Source organism: Solanum tuberosum, unplaced genomic scaffold (genome assembly GCF_000226075.1).
Source record: "Solanum tuberosum cultivar DM 1-3 516 R44 unplaced genomic scaffold, SolTub_3.0 scf00246, whole genome shotgun sequence".
In the NCBI taxonomy this organism is placed as follows: domain Eukaryota; kingdom Viridiplantae; phylum Streptophyta; class Magnoliopsida; order Solanales; family Solanaceae; genus Solanum; species Solanum tuberosum.
The window spans coordinates 884,928-912,844 of NW_006239169.1; the positions used below are offsets into that span (position 1 = coordinate 884,928).

Consider the following 27,917-nt stretch of genomic DNA (forward strand, 5'->3'; position numbering starts at 1 on the left):
CCCTACCCCCCCCCCCCCCTTTTCCCTTTTTCTACCACATTTTTCTGTATAATTGGAAAAGAAAAGGTGTTCCGAGAAGACAGACGGTCAAGCTCTGCTGCCCCACAACAAGTTGAGCCAAATAGGAGAAAAAGCAACAAAAGGTCAGAGGAGATAGGGTGCCCTTACTCAGCTTGCTCAATATTTCTCTCATATTATTGGCATAGAAATGTGGTGGAAGCTTTCAAGATGTCAAATTGGAGAATCCAATTCTTTGATCTCCAGATTAAACAAAAGATGAATAACAGATCTTATTTTAACATTATGGTTGTGGTGTTTCAAGGTGATTAACTCCACTTTGAAATTGTGCAGGGAGGTAATAGAACCTCTACAAAGGTGGGGTGTGTAACTGATTCGACCATAGGTCAGGAGTTTTTATGCTTGAATACTTCATTTGGTTCCCCTATTTGGATCAACCTATTCTTCAGCATGGTACCAAATTGAACCCTTCGAAAGGAAAAATTGTGGGGTCTAGCTGCAATATACCTTAGGATGTATATCAAAGTCAAAATCGAAGGCGAGGAGTTGCTCAATCTGAATCAATGTCTTAGATCAATAAGCAAAGTATATCATGTGGCAGGTTTGTATTTTATTTTTATTTTTTGGATATATATTTCGGTTCTTACCTTTCAGAGAAATGACCTTTTTAAATTTGAAGATAGTTTCACTTAAACTTATCATTTTACCCTTAATGAGAAGTTTCTATAGCCACCTAAATATTATGGCATATTTAAGACCACAAGTTTCGAAAGTCTTGTAGCCACACAATTGTTATGCATGTTTAAGACCACAATTTCAAAAGCTTTCCATTCTTTCTTAAACTTCGATATTTATTTTTTTGCTATAAACAAGAAGTTTTTGTTGTTGGATAGAGAAATGGATAGACTTCTGGGAAGGTTAAGCATACATGTAACATACTACCTTTATAAATCTCACGACATTTGGGAGAATCAGTAAAATTAATTTAATTATTAAAAAAGATAATTTACAAATGTTTCTTGCACTATCTTTTTTGTTGATATAATGAAGTTCCATTTGTGCCCTATTCCCAAAATTCTAAAAAATGTCATTTTTCTTGGTATCAAGTACAGCACCTCAGATCCTAACCATCCTATGCAGTCTTATTGTTCTTTCGTGAAAACTGAAATGTAGAGGCAGCGGTTGCTTGTGACAGCTTTCAGGAAGGTATCAGGTAAGTGATACTGGCTAAGTGGCCAAGAAACGCATCCACAATTTTGTCATGACTCGTGCAGCATTAGAAGCTTGCAATCTCAGAGAGTCCCAGGGATTATAAAAGGATGGAGGGGGGAATAGGAATTCTCCTGAATAAAGGGTTCTATGTTGCTCAAGCATTTTGACATGTTTGCTTGAGAAAGCAGATTCAGATACAAATTTACGTCTCAACAAATGAACTTTAACTCGTGAAATTGCTCATGTTATAAAGTAAAGTACAATTCCACCAGCCAAAGGTCAAGATTATGCAAAGCAAAGAACCATAGAGCGAGGTAAAGGGTAAGAAAGCATCAGCCTAAGGTGAAAAGGAGGAAACAGAAGTCTAAGCAGAATAGATGAATTATATATCAAAATCACTGAACCCTTTCAGATCTGAAGCACTGAAACACAAATGCCAGACAATGGAAAAGGCATCAGAAAGAAAATCACCAATAGGAGCCCCATGTTATTCTAATTCAAATCTGGGAAAACACAAACATGCATGTATATGAGTATATCCCAACTATGGTACTTAAAACAATAAGAATGTGGGTATCAGAAGACACATCTTCCTAACAATGACACTAAAACACACCGTCTTCACTAAGAATTGCAAACGTTCAATAAAGAACAAAGAAAAAGACAATGCTGAAGACTTTGAAAAGCAGATAATAAGGAAGGCATATATCCCACTTATAGAGGTCAACAGGGATCATTTGAAGAGATGAATCAATCTGGAAAAAAAATCATCAGCTAGAGTTAAAGAGTCTAAGTTAGTACTTACATCTTTAAGTCCAACGTATCCAGATTCTATTCTCGAGTTCTTTTCAAATGCCTGGAATATGTTCCAACCCCACTCTTGGTATGTCTTGTTTCCAGTCAAACGCCAGAGGTAAAACAGAGATTCGACCGTTTCTGGCCTTAGTATGTTCCACGATGTGCCCACAGTCATATCCTGAAAAGCATTAAAGAGGAAAAACAACCACAAGTTCTTTATCAACATAAGTAAACCGTAATGACAAATATGTACTAATAAACTAAGTGGCAAAATCGACCTGGCCATTATTAAAGACATAGTTTTCTCCTGCCAACTTTGTAGGTGTTGACTGGTAGAAGTTATAGCAAGTCCAAGCAAGCTGCAAGAAGAGGTTAATAGATCCAGTAAAATAGCATTACTCAAGCATTCTGTTACTAACGAGCAATAGTGGAAGTAGCCCACTATGGATACTCTGTGCCTTCTTTCCCGGGCACCCTTTATCTGTGACAGAAAGCTAGAAGGTTGAATTATTAAGTCTGGACATACAGGAGCTATATGAAAATGCTTAGTTTAATGACACCAGGTAAACATTCAAAATGTGCCTCTCCCAACTTAGGATTCATAAAGTCAGCTGGAAAGAATCTGAATACAGAATATGGCATAGGTTAATTTATGCTTCACATTGTAGTGCCACCAAATAAATAAAAGCAAACCAAACTTGGCAGAATAATGTCCAATGCAATCTAAACAACCTCACGCTCAAAGTTGATGCAAAACTATCATGAGATACAGATGGTCAGCTAAGAACTTAAGTCAGACCATTGTGCTTTTTTTTGTTTTTTTGACAAGGAACTTAAGTCGGACCATAGTTTGGAGCTCTACAAGTTCAAAATACCTCTTCTGCCAGTGATAAAAACTTCTGAGACTCATCAGGACCATAACCAGACGAACCTAAAGCTAACATTCCTGGAGCAAAGCATGCAAGTTCATCCATCTGTACAGAATTCAAAAGTATTAATATGATCTAAGAATCACACACATGACCAGAACTCACTGCTTCCCATTTGAACGCTATACATCACCTTGTCTACGAAAGAATATCCAACCTTCTCACTAATATAAGCAAAAGATGATGGAGAAGTCCTCCGTACCAAGCTTAAAAGACCTTTCATTGATGTCTCCCACATTTTTCTGTTTGGAAAATTAAATAGAAGAATTGCATTTAATATGCTCGAGATTGCAAAAAAATGTAAAAGAACATCCTTTACATTTAAAATTTCAGGAAAGATATATGCATTGACATACTTTGACTTGGTCCACATTTCTGATCCTTTTTGTTCTAACTAAATAATTAAAACACAAATCTTTCAAGCAATAACCAATTTCATCTTCCTCCACTTCAGACCAGTAAAGCATATGCAGTGGCGGAGCCACCTTATGCTAATGACACCCCTTCGCCAGAAAATTACATGGTTTAGCTAGGTTAAAATTTTAGTTTAACGTATATATGCTATATGTTGACTCCTCTTCTTTTTTCACGTGTGTTACATTTTTATATTTTGACACCCCTTCCTAAAATTTCTGGCACTGAGCATATGGAGCTAACTTAGCATTTCTCAAAGGAAACACAATTACCCAATACGACGCACTGAAGCCATAAACCCCCAGTTCTTTGGTCTTTAAATTAGCTAAAGCAAAACAGCTTACAACTGCTAATCAAGATAACAGCCATAAGGAAGTCCCCAACTAAATTTAATAGTTTTGACTAATCTAGTTTGACCAGCAAGGAAGTTAAGTAAACAAAACTGTTTGAAACTTAGGATTATATCTGAAATTTTAGAGATATGTTAAAGTAATACTTGGAAGATGTAACTAGAGTACAAAAATGCAACACCAAAAGAGTACTCTATTGTTAATCAAGATTGTAAGTTTTGTACTTTTAGGAAAAAGTGATGGGACTACATAAGCATGCCTTCATTAATGCTCGCTCAGGTTTGAGATTGTGTATATATCAGAATAATATTAAAAATAGCAGTAAAGTTTTTTGATGAAAATAGCAGAACAGATACTTAGCAGTAAATTTAATCACTCTTACTCTGATATATATACATATATCAAATGGTATGATAATAAATAGCTCTAATAATTCAGGTTTGTTTTAATGTATTAAGATTACATCAACTCTTCAGCATGTTGTCATTGTTCCCCCTTAACAGTGTTTTTTTTTTCATGTTCTGTCTAATTCATGTCTTTCTTGATAGGGCATCTTGGTCTATATATGTGAACATTTGAATAACATTTCTATTTGTTAGGCCATGATGCATGACAAAAGACTTGGTTCAGGACCGACAAAGTATCCTAACGGACCTAACCTTAGTTTATACATAATAATATCACTGGAGAAATAAAGAAAATTTAAACTTAAGCTTCTTACCTGTAGCTATCCACGGCAGCTGTTCTGTTTCCTTGTATCCAGACCTTGAGTAAATATTCATAAAAGCTGAAACAACATCTTTTACTATAATGTACAAAACAAACAAAGGAAAACTAAGTGCCAGTGAACAGAGGGATATGGTGACACCAGTCCATTCTCAGTTCACATTATCAGATAAGTCATTTGGAAAAAGATAATGAAAGGCAATTCACCTGTCCCCCATGGCCCCAAACGTTATAGTGGAGTATACAACCACCTCTCCCTCTGGATTAATGTGTATTGGAAGCAACCCATCATCTGGGAAAGTTTTACTAATTTCTAAGATGACATTCTCCGCCTGAAATAGAACGTTATGCCATTTGGTCACTAGCAGAACATTGATTCGAGTCTGTGTAGCTTAATCAATTTCTGTCATGCCCTTTTGATATTGTAGTTTTATTTAGTAGCTATCAAGATGTTACATATTGAAATCTATTGGAGAATACCTTTTGTTGATACTTCGGGTCTCCTGTTCTTTGTGAAAGAGCAATAAATTCAAGCTGCTCAGAGGCAGAATCTGCCAGGATACTATGACCCTGAGAACAGGGAGAACAATAGTTTCAGCAAATGTACACTAGAACTCCAGAAATCATTATATTATATTATATATATATTACATGCCATGAGCCTGAAATATTCAGATTTCAAAACGATAGTCATTGGTATGCAAAGAGGATTCTGTATTGCAAGGAATGGAAGGTGCTTTGAGGACAGATGTAACTCCATGCAGAGGATTAAGGAGAACTGTATTGCAAACTTTGATTTTTGGTGTAAAGAAGGAAATATAGACGATGTAATTCAGTTGGTAGATTTCCTAGGATCCTTGTAATTAGTTTGAGTTTCCTAGGCTCATTGTTAACTTTTTGGAGGTGGCCACTGCATAGCCCTTAATTCTGAGGAATACGAATAACCAATTTTCAAAAAAAGAGGATTCTGTCCAAGTGCTTAAAAGGAAAAAAATTAAGTAAAGAAATGTTTTCTCCCAGTGGATGCACAACACCCTCACCCTGCAGCTCCCCAATATTCCCCAAAGAAAAGAAATAAACAGCACTTAAGAAGAAAAGAGTTGGATTCACACAGGAGAACTTTCAGCAAAAGGACATCGTTAAAACAGCCCCCCCTACCCTGCAAATATCTTCTCTTTTGAGCCGAGGGTCTATCAAAAACTCTCTACCCCCCAAAGGTAGGGGTAAGGTCTGCGTACATCTTACCCTCCCCAGACCCCACTTGTGGGACTACACTGGGTATGTTGTTGTTCACAGCGTTAAGAGATGGCAGGTTGCATAAACAAGTCGAAAATATATGGGACAGTTTCTTAGAGAATTGTAAATTGCTAAGTTGCACAAGACGTGTTTCTACTTGCAAGCTGGAGTCAGTTGGGAGAAAGCACGATGGGATGTGGCAAAGAGAGAGAAAACAAGGGGTGGATCATAAGACTCTTTAAGTATATTTTAAGAAAATTAGAGCATTTCTCAAGGTAATGCATGATTCTTCAATCATGCAGTTCCCCTTTTAAATACACTTCTCCAAAGCTGGAATTTCCTCCATGCCCTTCATGGAAAATGGGTGCAGGGTAAAGCATCAAATGACTTGTCAAATAAAATTTAGAATAACGCCCAGCATGAGATACTTGAGTTATATTCCAGGGAAAATCAACTTGAATTTAGTAAAGTTCGGGTTTACCCCAGTCCACCCATGATTATGTGGATTCCCATGTGACAAGTTGATAATGTTGTAAGGGATGCCAGTGGGTGTATTCCATGCAGGCAACAGTCTGTCAGCAATGTCTTGAGCCTTTTCTAGGAAAAGCTTATCACCAGAGAGGTCATACGCACTAAGAAGTCCACCAACAACTCTATTGTTAAATTACAGAGAATTTAATCAGTAAAGAACATAGAAACAAATCATCAAAGCCGATAGAAGGTGTCAGGAATCTAAGTAAACGCATTACAAAAGCATCTTAAACCTTATGAAGCAACCTTATGGTTGTCTCAAAAACACTGGCATCATAATTCTTGTTGAAATCCAGGGAGTTTGCAACCCACCTGCCATCAGAGCTCCTTGTTAGCCACAAGCAATAAAAACTCTTACTTGAAGCACAAAAATATGGAAATTCACAAATGTCTTCCACTTGGCAGTTGGCACTATTGATTCATAGATAAAATAAAGTAATACATAAACCCTAAAATCTAAAAGTAAAAGGGATATGAAACTGGCAGTCCAATGATTTTGAGAAGACATCTTGCCACACATAAAATCCATAATCCAAGGAAACACAGAACTCTAAGCAGTGTTGGATAACTTCATAATAAAGGATATTAACTCAAGATGCATTTTAGATTTATCGCATACATCATTACTTAATTCTAGTGATCGCTTTCATATTTAAATAAGATTTTAACAATTCATTCTCTTCTTGAGAACAAAATTGAGATCATGAGTAAGAGGAATTTTAGTAGCTTAGTAGGTTGGCTTTCAGTTCCCCACCTTGTAATCCCCCTACCCCACAATTTTTTTCTTTTAAAAAAAAAAAGAAACAACATGAATAATATTTGTCAAACACAACCATGGTTATTGTGTGCAGAGAAGGATCACCGCCAAATAAGATAAAGTAGAAAATGGGACGTCCACATACACAAAGCTGGTATTCACATAAACAAGGCTTCAATCTAGGATAAGAAAGATAAACTCAAGGCTTTTAGAAGCAAGAAAACAATAAACTCACTCTCTAGCTCTCTGAAACTGCTCATCCAAGCCCATGATATATAGTGTGTCAAGAGAATCAATTAATGTTGCACCAAGACCACCAAAACTGTCAACACCATTCTTTGTTTGTGGCTGGCATTGCAAAAGTTTAGCACGACAATCAAATAGTTGCGGGCACATGTCAAACAGAGGATATGATATATCAAGTACCACAAGCACATAGCAGAAGCAGATCAAAAAGTATCAAGGGAAATTTATCAGCCTCTTAGATTTAAAATTGAATATATACCACCAAAGGATGTGGTGCACTGGATGGGGCTGCTCCTCCCTTAACCAAACGTCTCGGATTCAAGCCTTGGCTTTGGAAAAATCTTTGGTAGGGAATGCTACCCTCGAATGGAGCCCTACCGACACAAATCCGGATTAGTCGGGCTCCAATGCGAATACCGGACACCGGATGGGAAACCAAAAAAAAAAAAGAAATATAAGTAAAAATGGAACTGTCTCCCAAATTTTCACTTCCTTTCTTGTAGTCATAATATAAGATATCACCTAAAAAGGTCAATGAGAATTAATTCCACATAGATCCTCTGTCTCTTCATAAATTTGACCGCCTAAGTCTGCCTATAAGGGTACTTCAGGAAAATTTTGAAAAGCTAACTGGGTGAATTTTTTCATAAATCAAATGATCAGTCAAATAAAGACAAAGAAAACGGAAGTAGAGAGTCGAACAAAATCAAATATGAAGCTAGCAATTCCATCAAGAATAAGATTTGTTCAACATAAAGTTATTATTACTCGGAAGCAGAGCCCTAAATACTCTAATCATAAACAAACTTCCCCAAGATTTTACCTCACAGTGGCCTTTTAAGAAGAACAAGAAATATCTTGTGCAACAAAATACTTATTCCGGTGATTAATTACTTTCTCCGAAAATGATTGGTTAATATTACACAGAGAAGTTAAACACAGAAGATTGAAGTTTCACTTTTGATTGCACCAAATGTTCCCTCAAAGCTTTGACATAAAAAGAACTTACAAGATAAGATCATAGTGTTATCTGCATTACCAGGATGCTCAAAATTCTTGATGAACTTCTCGAGCATCTAACTGTATGAATAATATTCCCACATCAAGAAAACTCCTAGTGTTAATCGTACTTCAACATGAAAGGATTCTTGAGACAAGAAACAATATTAGATTATTTCTTCATGTTTACTCAAAGAGTGGACACAAGGGTAAATGAGTTATTACACAATGAAAAGCAGATCATAGAATTCTCCATTAGATCAATCGCTAAAAGACAAACTTGAAGTAAAGAAAAGACAAAAGATTTCTAGCTAAAGAGGTAGTCACTTTGGAATGACCAAAGTTACACCATTCATGTCAAAGTGAAAGTATTTGGAGAAAAACTGTAAAAGTAGGAGTTAATTAATTGAGACTACACTTTTTACATATTTAAATTTGAGGTAACTCCTTTTTGGACGCATTTTAGAAACCCTCGAATACAAAACCTTTTTTTTTTTTTTTGATAACCGAGAAATCCGTCTGTGACCCGCCCTTTGGACCAATCACAGCCTTCTAAACTCGGTGGATAATGGGCCCGCCCCTCTACCCTTCTCCACTTAAATACCGGGCTTCGCTTTGCATGGTGTGGGGCTTGAACCTGCGACCTAAGCCACAAATCCTCCACCTTCTGCCACTTGAGCTAGACCTTGGGGGCATCGAATACAAAACCTTTTTTTTTTAACCAGTAATCTTGAGACTTGAGTATAAGATATTGTTCATATTTGAAACTTCACTTTTTACATATTTAAATTTTGAGGTAACTCCTTTTTGGACGCATTTTAGAAACCCTTGAAGACAAATAATTTTTTATCAGTAATCTTGATTAAAAGATATTATTTAGTATACATTAAAGAACTAACTTAAATAAGATAGATATCTAGGTAGGTGTAGCTTATTCCTCAACTTGTAGACAAATAAAACCTAAAACATACACCAAAAATGTCTAGATCAAAAGAGCATACACCAAAAACGATGAAACTATATTTCTGGACTTAAACTGTTCTATAATTGGAATAAAGCAAAAAAAAAGGTTGATCCAACATCTTCTGACGAAATATTGAAGGACGAGAAAAATATGAAGACTCGCAGTTTAAATGGTCAGCTTAAAGGTAAAGCATAGATATTGTTCACCATCACACGAAACTTTAAATAGTAGATAAAGAAAATACAAGAACATCAAACACCAGGCAACCATGTAAACGCCCTACAGAGTTACCTCTGCCAAAGATATGACTGTTAAATGACTAAATACAATGGAATAAAGGTAATTTGTGTACAAAGAAAACTTATTAGAAGCAACAACTGACCTGAAGTTCATCGTGGCCCCATGCATATTTTTCATATGAACTCCAGGCATGGCGCATAGCATCTTTCACTTTTTCTCTTCGAAGAGCATCAACAGGATCCTCTGTGTAATGTATTTTCTTCCCCACATCACCACCACTGCGACTAAAATTCATCTTTTCACCTGATACACTTTGATCATTCTTCAAATCCTCCAGCTACAATGCCACAAAGACCATAAATGGAAATAAAGCCAGCAATTAAACCATGATGAAGGAAACAGAACTAAATATTAAACCCTGTGAGTTTTGAAAGCAATAACAACAAACAAAAGAAAATGAGACGACTTTGCCAAAACAAGTGATGTTCATATATGTTCTATTCTCCTAAAAAGACCTACCAAGTCCTAAATATAACATTAGTCGCAGCAGTCTAAACCTGCCAGAACACAGACGGACCTCCCATCTATTCCTTCCACACGCCCTCCACCACATCCACCATCACAATTGCCAAACCTATTGCCCACACTACCACCATCTTCTTCTTTTTCAATGAGGCAATATGATTACACACACCACCTATAACTTCATTGCTTCTGTCCCCAACTACCTCTCTCCCAATGAGTTCCTTCCTGTTGAACCCTAATAAGCATGAGTAGTTTTCATACAAGATAAAAAGAGGTGAACCTAATTGCAAGAATTGATAACTGAATCAGGTTTTCCATTCTAACTAGTAAAACAATGTTTTCATTCAATTGGAAGGAGGAGAAATCGCTGTGTATCACCAAAATTATAAGAAGCTAAAGCATAAAGATTTCCCCACAAGCCAAGATTTATAGAAGAGTTGAAAATTAATCATACCAGTACAGACTTTGAAAAGAAGTGCGGAAACTGCTTACCAGATCTTGCAACCGTATCACTTCTTCATTCAACTTAGAGATCTCTTCCTGCAAAATCACATATTCATTGAAAAATTGCAAGACAAACTGAATTTAAAACTCCAAAATGTCCCAATCATAACTGCTTTAAGAACCACTAGCTTGCTTATGAAGTATATATATCAACAAACTTCTACATCAAAAAAAGATCACAGGACAGAGTAGAAGAAAATTCTATACAAATTGAAGGGCATTAAGAATCAAACATTATTAGAACTTTGCTACTACTAGCTAGAAAACCAAACTTTCACAGGCTGCCGACACCAATAAACAGAAAGCATTAGAGTATTACCTTTTACTTAGTTTCTTTTGAAAACTAATCGATGTTCACATGCAAGACGGAAGAACTCAATTACATTTCTTTTTATCAACAAGAAATTCCCCAAGAGCCATTGACGCACAGTACGAAACTAGGAGGGATAGCCCCTCTATTCTTATCCACTGAAATACCATGATTTTATCGGTGATATGGTTCAAATCCGTGACATGCACCTAACCCACACATCACACGTTGCAATTTTACCCCTAAACCAAAGTTCTGGGTTGATATCAATTAACATTTTTTCGAAGGAGCAAAGGGGGAGAAAGAGAAAGTAATCCCACATGCAGGCTCTCACTTAGAAACTTAAACCAATCACCAGACAACCAGTCAATATCTGCTTTCCTAAGGATTTTAACAGACCACAAATTCCAACATGATGAAAAAAGAACGCCACACTTCTTATCCTGGAAATCCGACAACTGAACCTCCCCCACTTCATTAAATGAAGCAGCAAATACTAAACTATCTAACCTTACTTGGATAAAGTTTTAAACCATGGATGAGATCGTACCAGCATTGATGAACTAGATCCCATCAGAATTATTAAGTTAAAAGTGCTTTTGGATGAGTCTAGTACTAGGATAGCAACCTTTGGGAGTCCTCTTGTTGCATCTCTATTTTCAACATGGGTCTGGTTTAGTAGAATTCCAATTTCTGGCCGTACAGACTTGCGCAAATTTGGAATTAAGGTATAGCTGTTTATTGCTAAACGATCTAACCTTATCAAGGGAGCCATTTCCACCTTAACCCGACTTATGTTTCAATTATCAAAAAGAACCTCAAAAGTATAGTCCTGCAGCTACTAGAAGATCTCTAAAATGAATGCCTAGATATCTTAAAAGTTTAAAATAATCAAAAATCAAATCTCACTGAGAATTCTTTAATCCCCATGCTTAGTGTTGGGATTAACTATTAACTATTTGATTGAAGAAGGAGCTTGCTAAAGTAATTCGTAAGGTCTACTTCAACTCATTACAGATAATAATTCCAGTAAGAAGTTGAACTACCTTGAATCTTCCAATATAGAGACTATCAAATTAATGAGGAATGGCACAATACAGATAGTCAGATACAACATACACTAAGGTACCTCAGATTTGGGGTGGGTGGGCACTCAAATACTCAATTCTATCCGCCTGGAACACGTAAATTCTCCAATGAAACATAGACATTCTTATTGTGGTAATAAAGCAAGACTTGCTCAAAATTAAAATGGAAACTATCAACAAGAGAATCAATTAACAAGTCAAGAAATGATACATTAATTCTACTACTAAGAAAATCAAAGAAAAAAATGTGGACGGCGACAGTAAAATAACAATGAGGCAAATCTTAGTAGCTCGGTTAAATGGTTACCTGAACTTATTCCCCACCTTATAATCCCCTCTCCATTTCCCCTTCCCCGCCTCCAATAAAAAAAAAAGTGGCAATAAAGTACGGTAACAGAAAAACGCGCACCTGGTGATCTCGGGCTAAAGTTTGTCGATCCCAAAAGAAGAAAGTACCGAATACGAAAACGATGAAAAGCAAAGCAAGACGCTTGGGGCGCTTCAAATAGTAAGATGGATTGATGTACTTCCACTTATTCGCTGACGATCTACTCCTCCCCATTTTCTGCTTATCAGAGAAATTGAAAATTGATCACAATCGAGATTGGTGAAACAGAGAAATGAGAGAGAAATCCATTGGGAATGAAGGGATAATGAAAATAAAATGGCAAGTAGTTAAAACGAGAAATAACGAAGACCAATAGCCGTTAGGGAATAGGGCGTAGGAACTAGTGTACGAATTCCTCTTCCTTTTTTTTTCTTTAGTTGGTGCCAAATTGACATGTAGACAGACATTTTATTTATTTTCATGTCCGTGTGTCCGAATCAGTTTTTGCACACCATTAACTGATTTTGGGAACTCCCTCCAGCAATAGATGGAACATGTGCATGAGAAAGTGAATTTAAAATGTCTAACTACATGAAATAAATCAAAATGTTCTCAATTAATAATTTCGTCCAAAAATATTTCTATCATTACTTATAAGAGTCAAAAATAATTTTTCTTATAAATAAATTTATTATTGTTTTCCTTTTTGGACACATTATTTTCCTATAAAATCAATCAATTAATAGATACTCCCTAGAATACAACTAAAATTAACTAAAAATCAATCAATTTATAGATACTCTCTAGAAAAACAACTTAAATTAACTAAATTTCACAGAAAAACCACGTAAGCAAGCCGAAACACCGCTTTCGCCTAAAATTACCTCAAACACATGTCTCTTCTTTTTATCATAATTTTCAAGCAGCTTTTAAAAACAAACTTCACTTTAACATGATTTTGTATTTGTAAAATTGTGCATAAAAATAGAGTATGAGAAAAGAAAAAATTGATCCAATCTGTTTACAATCACTTAAATCTTAAAATGTTTACAATCACTCGAAACCTTAAATAATAGAGAAAGAAAATAGAAGAACACCAATCAACAAGTAAGGCATCTAAGAGCCCTACTAAGATGCCTCCACCAAAGATATGACTGTTAATTAACTAACTACAATGGGACAAAGGTAATGTTTTTACAAAGAGAACTTAAGCAACAACCCAGCCTGAAGTTCATCGTGGCTCCGTGCATATTTTTCATACAAATTCCAGGCATGACGCATAGCATCTTCCAATTTTTCTCCTTGCTGAGCATCAACGGTATCATCTACAATATCCATTTTCTTCACCACTTGCAACTACATCTTTTCACCTGATACACTATCGACCATTCCTCAACTCTTCCAGCTACAATGCCAACAAGACCATAAACGGAAAAAAAAAAACCAGCAATTAAATCATGATAAAGAAAATGGGAACAATAGAAAATGAGACTACTTCCCCAAAACAAGTAATGTTCATTATATTCCCTTTTCCGGAAAAAACCTAAAAAAATAACATTGATCGCAGCAGCCTAAACCTGCCAGAACACAGACGGACCGCCCATCTACTCCTTCCACCATCACTGTTGCCAAACCTATTGCCACACCACCACTATCTTCTTTTTATTTATATCTGAAGCAATATAATCACCCACAAAAATTCTATCTTCATTTTTTCTGTCCCCAAAGGCCCAACTACCTCATCCCCAATGAGTTCCTTCCTGTTGGACCCTAACACGCACAAGTACTTGTCATACAAGATTTTTAAACAAAGGATTGAACCTAACTGCAAGAAATTCAAAATCAATCATGATCAAGCTCAAGATTGGTGAGTGATACAAATGGGGAAGAACTCCATTTGGAAAATGGAATGAAGGGATAATGAAATTAAATAAGTAGTTGAGATCAAAATCAACTGTTTAAGCAATTGGATATTTTCAAAGAATGCTTTACTCCTCGGGGAGTACTCTAAAACCCTGCACTTTTTTTTCCCACCAAAGATATTGAGAGTGCACAAAAAGATCAATGACTAAAGTAGTCTATGAAAACCAAAGTGGCACTCTATCCTCCCTAGACCCCACTTGTGGGATTACACATGAATTATTGTTGTTGTAATCTAACAAGTGCTTATCAAGCCCAGACTTTTTGAACCAGAAATAGCTTCAATCAGCAAGTTCAGAATCTCGAGATCAAAAACCTCAAGAAAAATTATGTAGGACTAAGAAGTGTAAGTGTTCAAAAGATATATCTGGCAATAGCTACACATACAAGCGCTTTCATGAGCTTCCAGAGCATGCAAGGTCTTGATTTCTACATATTTGCGTGAGAAAGGTGAAGAAAACAGCATAAATAGGAAGATCACAGTAGAGAAACAGGACAAAGGGAGGACGCAATGCAATCTTCTTGTTTTTCAGCTCAGGAAAAACAGCAAATAACTAGGCAGAGCAAAACTATAGGAGATTAAGCAGGTGCTTTCGCAACTTTGGACCACCCTTGGTTTCTTTAATAATGAAATAAGATGTTAGCAGGCCCAAATTATAACATACACATATTGATATACATAATACACATGCATTTCATTCTCTCTTCTTTTGTTTTTGGATAGAAGGCAATTTACATAAACATATGTACTTGTGACTATTTATTATCTGTTATATTATATTGATGCTAACATAGCTTGACAACTGAAGATGATAAAAGCAGAGCAGAATCTAATTTCTATAATAATAAACAGATTGTACAAGAATAAAAGAAGTAACTTACATTGCATCTAAGAGGAAGAAGAACTTGACCAGCTCTCAAGTAGCCAGGGGTAAAAGCTTACATCGGTGCTGTCTTGTAAAACAAATGAAACAGTCAAGTTTTACACACAGATCCCCCAAATCATTTGGCAATCAAAGAACTCCCGATATGGCTGAGCATTCGGTTCTTCGGTTTTCAGTTCTTCACAGGTGCATACCAAATACCGAGCTGAAATTACCTCGGTTTGGTTCCATCTTTTGTAATTCGGTTCGGTTCTTTGGTATGGGCCTAATATCATATGCACCAAGGCAGCAGCTGTTTTTCTATCACATGGCTTGCAATTTTGCATGATCGACGCAAACATGTATCAGCAGCCTACACAGCAGGCCAGCAACTAAGAGTCTAAGAGGCTAAGCAAATAATTCAGCAGCAAAGGCCAAAGGCCTTATGCCTATACACTGCACCAACACAAAATTATATGATATCTTAGTTCATTTTCATTTACACCAGCAGCTAAGCTAATACAAGTATTAGCAATGAGTACAGCAGCAGCTAAGCTAAGGTAACACAAGTAATTCAAGCAGCTAAGGCCTAAGCTATGGAAAATAGCCTCTTTTTCAACTAAGTTAATTCCAGGCAGTAGCAACACAAACTTGTGAAAAGTAGGTAGAAGCAAACACCAGCAGCTAATGTTTCTCTCAGTTCAAATATCAAACAAAAATCGAGACCAGGCCGAAGAACTAAATTATTATGTTCAGTCCAGTTTTTCAGTATTTCAATATTTATGCCCACCCCTGAATAAAGATATCAAGAGCCTCAAAATTTACAAAACAAAAAAATCAATTTCAGCTGAATAAGCTGATTTTCCAATAATTTAACACCAAATGAGCAAAGGGAATCTGATCAAGAACCACTATAATAGCTGAGCTAAGTTCGATTACTCAGTGACACGAGTGTCCTCTGCATCATCAGTAACATCATCATTATTGGCTTCCTTGTGTGTGTACTCGGTGTCAATACTGCAATCACCATCAGTGTCAATACTGCAATCACCATCAGAGTCAATACTGCAATCATCATCAGAGTCCAGGCTTTCTTCTCCCAAATCTTCTCTAACCGTCTCTCGGGCGGCTGAATGATCTCCTCCATTCTCAACGTAGTCAGCTATTTCATCCTCGCCTCCCTGTTTTCCATAATTAATCAATCTTCTATCCACAATGACTTTCCTTGGACTCAGCAAAACCAATTCAGCCAGCCTTCTCCTAGCTAAATATAACTCATTAGGCTCAATCAACTCTCCCTTCCTATAAGCCTCCCTGAGAAACACCGTATGCAATTTCCCTTGATTTCCCCTCGTCGAAATATAAAATATCCCCTGATGCTGAAGAAGAAAGTCTTTCAGCTTCTTTGGCAAATCCATAGCCAACCTAAAATGCGCAATTCTCTCCAAAGTAATCTTCTTTTCAGCTGTCAACGACAACAATTCATGAATAGTCGCAACTGCTCTCTTTTCCATTCTCTTCTGTGCCTCGAGTGACCTTAAATCATAACCAGAGATATCCTCATACGGCAACCAATAAGGCAACCTTTGCCACTTCCAAACAGCAATCTTATAATACTTCCCAATCTTGAAACCTGGGGGGAAATTCACTCTAAACGAAAACCGCACATTCTCTTCTTCGCCACCCTTTTCTCTATACTCTCTCTCCCTAACATTCTCCACAGCACAAACAGTTAATCGCGGGTCTCTTTCAACAACCTCAATATACTTATTCCTAGTCTCTTTAGCATCAAACAATCTAAAATACTTGGGATACTTCAAAACCACAGAAAACTCAAAATCATCAGGTAAACCAAAATCTTTCCTTGCAATCCTAACATGTTCTAACCTTAATCTCCCCGTATTCGAAAGCAACAGAAGTTTTCGTAAACGGGTTACAGCTTGAGGCAATTGAGCTAAAAGGGCTAGATTTTCTTGCTCAATTTGAAGCAGTGATTTACGAGTAAGCCTGCAATATAATATTCTCTGAACTGGGTGTTCGAATACATCGAAAACATGAGGGAATTTGAGAATAAACTTCCCTGCTTCATATTGTTTGAACCCAAAACGGCGAGCAAGCATATCAAGGCGAGAAATGGCGATCATTGAATTTGGTTGAGTAAGAAGCAGTTCTTGGAATTTCATTACTTTACGGATTTTCTTCTCCACTTCCATGTAATCATCGTAGCCGTGGTCGCGAATACGCTGCTGGTTTCTGGGTATGGAAGTTGACTGTGACATTTGCTTTGGGGATAGTAAGAAAACTGTAGGAATCCATGTGAGGGACTTGAAGGATGTGGATTTTGACTGTAATAATTTTGAGGAAATCGAAAGGAAAATGTGCATTTTGATTATTATGTGAGTTCTTGAATTTGGGGTTTAGGGTTTTAGGAGGAAGATGAATCACACAGCAGTTAAGCTACTTATGAGTAATTAATTTTACGTTTTGAGGATGTTATAGTCATTTCAGATAAGATTTGTGCATTATTTTCCTTGTGTCGTATGCTAAAAAACTTGTACTTAAGGTTTTAATGACAATAACATTAATGATCTTTTACTAAAATGACAAACGTATCCTACCTTTTGTATATGGTTCACAAGGATACGTCTGTAATTTTATCGAAACGAAGCAGTTCTATTAGGGATAGTGTAGAATTATCTTTTTCCACATTTGGTTGGAGGTTTAGATAGTCTTTAAATTATTTATCTCATCATTTATATTATAGTGACGACATAAGTTATTACATTATATGATGGGATAACTTATTCTGAAATAATTAAATCTGAATTAACTTGTTCCCAACTAAACGACATCATACTGTATTAACCAAATTGGCCTTTTACTAACTCCTTTGCTTGGTGGGCCCTATCTAAAATCTCACTTCACACCGCTTGTCAAACCCTACTTTTAAGTTTGATTAGATTGACTTAAAAGTTAGTTAAACCTACTTTTAGGTTATTTTAACTTTTAAGGAGTATTTGACAAAGTTAAAAATAAATTTAAAATAACTTAAAAGAAGTTTAAAATCAAAAATAGGGCTCCTCTACTTTTTTATTTTTTGACTTGTCATTTAAAATTTGACTTTTTTTAATTTTTTTACTTAAAAATTATTTTTTTCAGTCTCTCCAAACGAGCTATTGCCTCTTAATTAGTAACTTGCTCATTTAATCTCTTGCACCCACCGACTAAATATGGTTGTTTGTTCTTTAATTAAAGGTTCAAGTTTAAATTTTTTTGTATGAAAAAGTTTTTCGGTAGAAAACGATTTTTTAAATGGAGCCTTGTACGGTATAAATACAAATATAATCAAATTCTAATATAAATATTGCGCATTAAATAGAAAATAAAAAAAATGATCATTCAATACCTAAATTTACATTCATTTTTATTTAAACTGTTTCATTCGTTTCATATATACTAGTGATACACAGGTTTTCAAATAGAAAAAATTATAAGAAATGACAAATATTGATAGTATATAACGCTTCATAGCTATGGTTTCATATATTTATGATTCGTGGTTACAGCTTCTTTTTTTTTATTCAGTTCCTAATTATATAAACTCAAAGTTTGTATAATTCGGTTCCTGATTGTGTAAATCTAGATTATATGTTTACCTTAATTATTTGTATACGATTTGTTGATACATTTGATTTGTATAAATATAAAAAAAAACCATAATGAATTACTTTGTTTGTATATTGACAAGCGAAATATACAAATGAAGTTCTGAAAAATTGTTATGGCAAGCAAAATATACAAACGGAGTTTTGAAAATTTTCTATGGCAAGTAAAATATACAAACAGAGTTCTGAAAAAAATTCTGATTGCAAGTGAAATATACAAACGGAGTTCTGAAATTCCTAAATGTATGTATACAAAATTTATATATAAATACCTTGTTTGTATATATACAAAAGGTAATATCCATAGCAAATTAAAATATAGCTATAGAGCATAATTAAATTAAATTTATTTGCTATTTATGAAAATTTCAAATACTATAAAAAAAAATTAAATACCATAATAAAACTAATATCAATATTATTTTATCTATTAGCTCCTCCAAAACAACCAATTTGAGTTTATCTAGTAAAAATTTTTAAAATTTGCAGGATCCTTCCAATTTCACTTATTTAATATTGTGTTGTTACACTCCTTAAAGTAGTTTTTTTCTATTTTAATTTGTTTGGTATATTTTGACTTGACAAGAAGATTAAAAAAATTAAAAAAAGATTTTAAAATTTGTTACTTTAAATTAAAGAAGTCAAATGTAAAAATAAAATACTTATTGATATATGGTCTTAATTTAAAAATATATCGGAATATATCAAAATGTTATCAATTTTGTAGTTTTAAATATATATGCGAAAAAATAAAATTTAAATTATAAAATTACTAAAAAGGCTAAAAAGACAGTAAAACAATTAAATTGAATAATTATAGGAGTAATTAATAACAAAAACAACTTAGTAATCAAATGAAAAATCATTTCTTAATTTTTTAAATTAAACAGTAAAAATAAATGGACAGAGTATTTAGGAATTGTGTGTATCTAAGTGACGTAACACGTCGAGGTTGTGAACAAATATTGTTCGATATTTGAACATGCCATCCTCGTGCACCACAACATGATATTGGTGGTCTCCGTTAAGCCACTTACCAAATGCTTCTTAAATATGCGACACGTGGCGCCAGCAATGATCATAGCTCGTATAGAAGATTCATTTCTTCTTCTTTATTTCAAATATGATTACGATATGGGAATCGAACCGTCACTAGTAAAAGTGGAATTTAGATACTCAATCAACTAAATTAATAAGATTTCTCTAAAGATACATTTCAATTGCATTGTACATTTTAATTTATTTGTTCGGTTTTAATATAATATTTAAAAACAAAAAAAAATTAATTCTCATAATCTTAAATTAAATATATGTCAAATATAATTTAATTTTGCAATGAAAAAACTAAAATATCAATTAAATTTGGATCGTGCATCGCATAATTTATTCAAATTTAGTGCTCCTACTAGAATTATTTTATATTCAAGACAAGAACTGAACCCAAAACATTTAATTCCTCTGTCCTTATTTATGTGACTTATTTTTCTTTTTAGTCAGTTTAAAAAAAAAATGACGCATTTCTATATTAAGTAACAATTTAATCGTAAAATGTTCATTTCACCCTTAATGAAATGATTTATAGCCATACAAATTTCTATTATTCATTTTAGACCATAAGATTTTAAAAACTTTTTTTAAAAAAAACTTTGTGTCGAGTCAAACTGCTTCACATAAAATGAGACAAAAAAAATAGTACTCCCTCCGTTTCACAAAAAATGACCTCCTTTCCTTTTTAGTCAGTTTAAAAAAGAATGACCTCTTTCCTTTTTTGGTAATATTTTACTTTTTACTTTCCACGTGGCATATTTAAGACCACAAGATTAAGGGCAATTTTGTACATTTGACATAACTTTAATTTAGGACCACAAGATTCAAAAGTCTTCTTTATTTACTTAAATTTCGTGCCAAATCAAACCAGATTATTCTTTGTGAAACAGAGGGAGTAATAATTAAGGATGAAACCGTTCCATTGTAAAGTAAAACACCTCATCATACAAATACTATGACCTATGCACTCCATTTCTTTCCTTAACTATATGTTTCCGTGGTCCTACTCCCATGCAGTAATTGTGTGGTCCGCTTCGATTTTCTCGATTCGAGCGCCTATTCGACTTTAGTAGTTTCGCCACGTCACTATCGACAACACAAGCTTTAAACGTCAAGAACTGTTCTGAGCTGGCATTCATTGACAAATATACCCTCACTAAAAATAAGTAGGCTTTGGTTAAATATTCTTTTATTTTATTTATTTGAAATATATGAAGTTATATTTAGGTAATAAGTTATACTTTTTACAAAAAAAAAAAAAAGAGAAGAAAACTTTATTTGAAAGGTATGAAGATAAATTTGAAGAATATGTTTAGATTTTGTTCAAATTCAGGTTTCAGAAATTAATTATATTAATTTTTTTTTAAAAATTCTAAAAAAAGTGAGTAATTCTAATAGTCAAATCTTGACTTAATGTGAAATTTAAGAAAGTATAAAAAAAAATCAAATTTTATGGTCTTAAATCAATACGACTATACTACTAGATCTTTGACCAACTTTTTAGGAGAAAATAAAATATTTTTATGGACAAGAAGAAATTGTTTTCCAAAAGCTAAAAAATGTTTTTCCCTAAAAATACATATTCTTACTCACAATTTTTTTTTCAAACACTAATTGATACTTTAAAATATTTTAAAATTTATTAATTAAACATAAATTAATTATCACAAATATTAAAATCTTAATCTTTGAAAAGAAAAAAGAAATTAAGATCTAATACAGACATCAAACACCAATAAAAAAAAGTGAAGTTATAGGGGCTTAGTGGTACTTGGAGAAAGTAAAGCAGAAGAGATGATGTGTTAAAATGAGCAACTCTGATGATGACATCGTGCAAGTTTGGACGTGTCAAATTTGTTGGCGTTGATGCATGCCTTGTAACGAATAAAATACTCAGATATTTTTTTGGGGCAATTGATTTATTTATGGCGTTGGCGTGGGAGTTTAATGCTGATTGGTGAGTGTCGTATCGAGGTCGATGCTCCCTCATTGTCTTGTGTGGCTACGAGAGAAAGCAACATGACACATGACAAGTGCAAGTAATAGTGGAGTATTATTGTCTTCTTTAACTAACAAAACAAAAAGGATGGGAAAAAACAACATGCCCTATGTATAGGACTATAGGTATTGAGTACCTACAACAAACTATTTTGTAAATTTGATGCATTGTACTTTTGTCCATTTAAAAAAATAATATATAAACATGACTTTTATCTTGACTTTAACAGATAATTATGTCCTCCAACTTTGAAAGTGCACAAGTAGACACTTAAACTTGTATAATATTGAACAAGTAGACAATGTGTCCTACATGACATAATATACGTATGAGTTATGACGCCATGTATGACACAAAATTACCATGTAGGTTGTCATGTAGGATGAATGTGTCTATTTGCTCAATTTTATATTATAAGTTTATGTGTCTACTTGTGCACATCCAAAGTTAAAGGTCATAGTTATCAGCTCACTCCAAGTTAAAGGTCATGTTTATGTATTATGTCTTTCTTTTAGTCTATTTTAAAAAGATTGATTTTTTTCTCTGTAGACAATAATTTAATTTCAGCTTTTCACGAGATATATTTCAAGTCATGAGATTGAATGACATTTTAATATATTTGACATAACAAAATTTAAGATCATAAGATTAAAAATCTTCTTTATTTTTTAAAATTTTGTGTCAACTCAAACTAGACCATTTTATTTGAAATTGAGGAATTAATAAGTACGTATGTAGGTCCTCAAAAACTTACTAAATATTACTCTCTCTGTCCCATTTTATGTGAGGTAGTTTGATTCGGCACGGAATTTAAGAAAGAAAAAAAGACTTTTAAAACTTGTGGTCCAAAATGAATGATAGAAATTTGTATAGCTGTAAATCATTTCATTAAGGGTAAAATAAATATTTTATTGTTAAATTGTTACTTAATATAGAAATGTGTCATTTTTTTTGGGATCAACTAAAAATGAAAGTAAGTCACATAAATTAAATTAAAAATTAAGACAGAGGAAGTAAAAATTATAGACAGATTCTCCAAAAATAAAGCACTTTAATTATGATAAGATAAAAATGAAATTTCCTTTTGGTTCTGTTGTGTACTCGCAAATCGCAATAGGAACTAATGCTCCGGAGAGCAAATACCGTTTTAAAGAGAACAGTTTCATATTAGTTGATCATTTTTTTATTTTGTGTTGTGTTTAAAAAATAATAAATAAGAAGATAATTTTATTAATTCACTCTTTAGAAAAAAATAATTTCTTTTAAAAAAATATAAACACTTTAAAAAAAAATAATTACGAAGATAATATAAAAAAGATTTAATTAATACTTTCTTAATTTTGTAAGGTAGACAACTAATAAGAGACAATAATTTTTAATATATTGACCAGTTGGGAACGGAGGAAGTGGTGCATGAAATAAAATGGAGAGTGTGATACTAATTTGAGTAAGAGAAACTTGAATGATAATTGTAATTAAAAAAATGTAATTTTGATTGGAATAATTTAGAATAAAATACTCTCTTTATTTTAATTTATCCGTTTTATTTAACTTAGACACAAAAAAATCAAATCTTATAGTCTTAATTTTAAAATATGTTAAATATATCAAAATACTTTTTGATCTGATTTCAAACAAAAAAAGATTTTTTAAACAAATTTAAATTAGAAAAATAACAAATAACATGTTATGACACATTAAATTATATTTTTTTTAATCAATATAATAAACGTGAGAATAGCTTAGTTTTGTGGACAAGGCAGGGGCGGCTCGACAGTGTTAAAAAAAAGACATGTGCCTTAGGCCCCGAAATTTAAGGGGCCTCATTTTTAATAATAATAGGTTATAAGTTATTATTTTTTTAACAAATATTGAATACTATTTGTAGAAAAAGTAAATTTTCATGAAAAATGAAGGAATTATTAGAAGAAATTTGACATATTTGGAGTACTACATCTCATGAAAAATAATTTAAAATAATAATGGTTATATTATCAATTGAAAACTAGAACAAATCAATTATATAAAAGTTATTAACAATTTAAGTTTAAGGCCCCGTTTGATTTTTGTTTTAGGCCACTAATATGCTTGAGCCGCTCCTGGGACAAGGATGGGTGATAAAGTGGCATGGTCTGAATTTGAATATTAAATATTGTTTCATTCCATTGACTCCACATGAAAAAACCACCGCTCATCTTCCACCATTCAATTTGTATCGTATATTATAATATATACTACGTATAACAATACCATCGCTCCTGCCGTAGCATTAAACCGTTTGGACTAAACAAATATAAAAATTATTTATTAATTATTAAATTAATAAGTGGAACTAAAAATTATAAATTTAGCTCACAAAATTTATTTAATTCTTTCGAATTTGTATTTAAATTTATAGCTCCACATATGAGGTAGTACGTTATTTGAATTTTGAAGAATGATAGTCTCTTGTAATCATAAATGACTTAAAAGGATAAAACCATTAAATAATCTTTTTCTTAGAACCCAAGAGTCAAAACTTTTAAAAAATTATTTTTGTTAGTTCATATATTTATGTAACTCTAGTTGTAATTTTCTAATAATTATAAGAAGACTTTTCTATAACAATAACGTTATATTAGTGAAATTTCACTAAATGGAGTTTGAGAGAGGGCATAGTATCATAGATCTTATCATTACCTCGAGGAGATAGAGACATTGATTCTAAAAGATTGTCGGCTCAAGTGCATGAAACTCAAGGAAAAGGGGAAGAGGGTGTTTCGAATGACCTTTGACTCAAGTGTATCAAAACCAAGTAAAAGAAGAAGAAAACAATGAAAAAAGTATACCAGTTAAAAGAAAAATTGTCCCGTATACAAGAAAGAAAGAAGCAATAATAGCAACAAAATTTTTTTTGATAAAGAATTAAAATTAACTATAATTTGAGATATTGCAATAAAAACTAATAATATGGAAGGAAGATTTAATGCATTCCTACGCTAATACAAAAGTTTTTTTTTTTTTTGCTATACCCGATTAGTTCTATTCATGTACATATTCTTTTTACTTAAGACGATTTTATATACTATTATATATTTTATTTTTCGAAATTTAGTTGTCTATAAAATAAATATCAAATCAATTAATTCTTAAAAGAATAGTTTTATTGATTTTTATCTAAAGAAGTTAAAAAATATGGTAGTTGAATTTTTTTGAGCCCACACTCCTCGTGTGGCATGTACATTGATAAAGAATTTGGCTTCCCTTCATCTATGTTCTCTCCATTTTATCAATGCTCTTATTTGGATGAAAGACATGTATTATAATTTTAAATTGATTAATAAAATTTAAGATAAATCTTAATAATAATTAAAATAATAAATATTTTATATAATTAGTTTCAAAATATAAGACAATCTTGCAATTCTAACTACTAAATTTATTCTTTTTTGTCTTTATAATATGTATTTTAAATTGTTTTTTATTATATTAATATTTATTTTGTGAAATATTCAAATATTTGATTGGTACATCATTTACAAAACATACCCGACTTAGAAAAAAGTTACATTAAATTCTATTAACATATACTTATTTAGAGTAGAGGATCCAAATTTATTAGTTCTTTAAAACATTGCAATTTTTTTATTTCAAAACATCCAAATTAAACTAAAAAAATTGGAATGAAAGAAGTAGCAAAAAAAAATAATTTAAAAATAATAATCAAAAGCAAGTACAAATATGCTTTTTACTAAAAGACAAGTAAGAAAAGTTTCCAATATTTCTAGAAAAGATATCATATACAACTAAAATTGTGGGATTAAAAATTATAATTAAAAACAAATAAATAATATTTTTTTAATTATCTTAATATCTTTAATTTATTAAATCTAACTTATTAATTTAAGTTTATGACATGTGTCTCTCATCCAAACAAGAAGTTAGAAAAAAATGGAGAAAAAATAAATGAAAAGAAGCCAAATCCATGAATTAATAGTAAGTTTACAATACTTAACACTCTTTGCTATATCACCCTTCCTCATTCTTTCTTAAGATCACGAGAGTCAAAAACCTAAAAGAAATATAACTTTTATTATATAATTATTTGTTTTTACGTATTTATAGTTTAAGTTAATAAAATATTAGTGCCATTTATTGCAATATATTATCTTAATTCTTGTCTTCGAAAATCTTATTGATATATAATAAACTTTAAAAAGTTTAATTCAATATTCTAAAATATCACATAAAAAATCTCCTCTAATAAAAACTTATAAATTTAAAAAGATATTTTTGTTTTTGTATTCATAAAATAACAGTTTTCAATTTTATTAAAAAAATTAAAATTAATTATAATTTGAGATATTGTAATAAAATCTACATAACATGAAAAGAATATTTAATGCATTCTCTAAAATAAAAATACATATATCTTTTAATATATTTAAATAACTTGAAAATGCTATAATAATTCTATATAATATACAATTATTTATTATCATAAACAAAAGGCTTATTCTATTTTAGATTTTAGTTTAAATGAGTGAGCAAATTAATTAAGCTTTTATGTCTAATTAATTAGTTTATATATCTATTCCGTTAATTTTTTTTCTTTTTGTTATGGTACATTCATTCTCTTTTTTCATGATTTTATCTAATATATTAAACTCAAATTTTGATTATTTTTTTTATTGAATGAATTAATTTTAGAAAAATAGTTATAATGGTTAGTATCTAAATCTAAATGAAATTAAAAGAGTGAATTTCGCACTTTTGTATATAGAGTGGTTAACTTTTGAGTCCACACTCCACAATATGGTAAATGCATTTATGGTTAATACGAAGTCCACAACCACAACACTTGGCTTTCCTTCAATCTCTCTTTTCTTTCCTTTACTCAATAATATTACTGGACGGTGCTCACTTTTTCTTTTAAACCACACATATAAATTCATCAATAATACACTTCACAAACCATTCTAAAGTCTAAATTCTCATTACGTAGCACTCTTTGTTATCTCACCTTCCTCATTCCTTCTCCTCCTATATCTTTTCTCTCCCCCATTTCCACTATCATAAGTCAAGCTCCAAAATTTAGAAATTACACTACATTTTTTTTGTATACAAAAATGGAAGTTATGTCCTCTAAACTCTGTGAGCTTTGCAATGATCAAGCTGCTCTGTTTTGTCCATCTGATTCAGCTTTTCTCTGTTTTCACTGTGATGCTAAAGTTCATCAAGCTAATTTCCTTGTTGCTCGCCACCTTCGTCTTACTCTTTGCTCTCACTGTAACTCCCTTACGAAAAATCGTTTTTCCCCTTGTTCACCGCGGCGTCCCGCTCTTTGTCCTTCATGTTCTCGGAATTCGTCTGCTGATTCCGATCTCCGTTCTCTTTCATCGTCTTCGTCGTCGACTTGTGTTTCCAGCACGCAGTCCAGTGCTGTTACTCAAAAGATTAACATAAGCTTTTCCAATCGAAAGCAATTTCCGGAATACTCTACAAACGATTCTATTGGTGAAGTCAATTCTGGTAGCTCTAATTTAGTGCGATCCAGAAGTGCGAAATTGCGAGATCCGAGGGCGGCGACTTGTGTGTTCATGCATTGGTGCACTAAGCTCGGAATGAACGGTGAGGAACGTGTGGTGCAAACGGCTTGTAGTGTGTTGGCTATTTGTTTCGGTCGGTTTAGGGGTCTGCCTCTGCGGGTAGCCTTGGCGGCGTGTTTTTGGCTCGGTTTGAAAAATATTGAAGAAAAATCAAAGTCCACGTGGCAATCTTTGAAGAAATTGGAGGAGATCTCGGGAGTGCCGGCGAAGATAATATTAGCCACAGAATTAAAGCTTCGAAAAATAGTGAAAACGAACAACCGACGACGTCAAGGAATGGAAGAAAGCTGGGCTGAATCCTCGACCTGATTTTTTGTTTTTGGAGAATATTCTCCCCTCTTTCATTTTCTATTTTCTATTTTTCTATATTCTAAATTTGTGAAAATCATTAGAAAAATTTGAACATGACGTCTGTTTTACAATAGTAGTATTTTCTTTTGTTTTTCGTTTTTCAGCATTTTATCACGCTTTTGAACCAATAAAGTCCGTGTCGGACCACCGGAAAAATGAAAAAAAAAATCGAGGAAGAAACCTTTACAAGACAAATTAGAAGTTAGACCCACACTAATAAAAACTTGGTCAAAATCAAAAAAAAAGTCGAGGTTAGACCCACACTATTAAAAACTTGGTCAAAATCAAATTAAAAAATCGAGGCACTAC

General features: G+C 32.9%; 3 protein-coding genes across 6 annotated transcripts in view; 1 reads left to right on the plus strand and 2 right to left on the minus strand.

The window, feature by feature from the left end:
- LOC102579892 (mannosyl-oligosaccharide 1,2-alpha-mannosidase MNS1-like) overlaps positions 1-12,620 on the minus strand; it is a 13,593-nt gene extending 973 nt beyond the window's left edge. The window contains exons 1-13 of one of the 2 annotated variants that reach the window (XM_006357379.2): positions 12,257-12,620; positions 10,438-10,485; positions 9,563-9,757; positions 7,207-7,319; positions 6,461-6,526; positions 6,165-6,336; positions 4,928-5,017; positions 4,655-4,779; positions 4,443-4,508; positions 3,091-3,199; positions 2,904-3,002; positions 2,307-2,387; positions 2,036-2,206 (exon numbers count right to left, since the gene is read on the minus strand). In XM_006357379.2, the coding sequence (XP_006357441.1) occupies positions 2,036-2,206; positions 2,307-2,387; positions 2,904-3,002; positions 3,091-3,199; positions 4,443-4,508; positions 4,655-4,779; positions 4,928-5,017; positions 6,165-6,336; positions 6,461-6,526; positions 7,207-7,319; positions 9,563-9,757; positions 10,438-10,485; positions 12,257-12,409 (1,488 nt within the window). In that variant the 5' untranslated portion in view covers positions 12,410-12,620. Of the gene's footprint in view, positions 1-2,035; positions 2,207-2,306; positions 2,388-2,903; positions 3,003-3,090; positions 3,200-4,442; positions 4,509-4,654; positions 4,780-4,927; positions 5,018-6,164; positions 6,337-6,447; positions 6,527-7,206; positions 7,320-9,562; positions 9,758-10,437; positions 10,486-12,256 lie in introns of both variants that reach the window. The other variant, XM_006357380.2, reaches the window with a different exon arrangement.
- A 562-nt stretch (positions 12,621-13,182) lies between these two features.
- On the minus strand, positions 13,183-17,429 carry LOC102580441 (protein ROOT PRIMORDIUM DEFECTIVE 1). 3 transcript variants are annotated; one of them, XM_015313422.1, is made up of 4 exons: positions 15,898-17,429; positions 15,195-15,414; positions 14,978-15,045; positions 13,183-13,580 (listed from the first exon to the last, which is right to left on the minus strand). In XM_015313422.1, exons 1-2 carry the CDS (start codon positions 17,340-17,342, stop codon positions 15,408-15,410), a joined length of 1,452 nt encoding a protein of 483 aa, XP_015168908.1. In that variant the 5' UTR covers positions 17,343-17,429; the 3' UTR covers positions 13,183-13,580; positions 14,978-15,045; positions 15,195-15,407. The 3 variants fall into 3 exon arrangements, with proteins under 3 accessions (XP_015168908.1, XP_015168907.1, XP_006357443.1); XM_015313421.1 differs by having other exon boundaries at positions 14,978-15,049; XM_006357381.2 differs by having other exon boundaries at positions 14,978-15,414.
- A 9,083-nt stretch (positions 17,430-26,512) lies between these two features.
- Positions 26,513-27,702, plus strand: LOC102580785 (B-box zinc finger protein 32). The gene has a single exon (XM_006357382.2). The coding sequence runs from the start codon at positions 26,778-26,780 to the stop codon at positions 27,564-27,566; it is 789 nt and encodes a 262-aa protein (XP_006357444.1). The 5' UTR covers positions 26,513-26,777; the 3' UTR covers positions 27,567-27,702.
- The last annotated feature ends 215 nt before the right edge of the window (positions 27,703-27,917 follow it).

Coding starts and splice junctions, on each gene's coding strand:
- LOC102580441 (XM_015313422.1), bottom strand. CDS start 17,342: ATGCACATTTTCCTTTCGATTTCCTCAAAATTATTACAGTCAAAATCC.
- LOC102580785 (XM_006357382.2), top strand. CDS start 26,778: ATGGAAGTTATGTCCTCTAAACTCTGTGAGCTTTGCAATGATCAAGCT.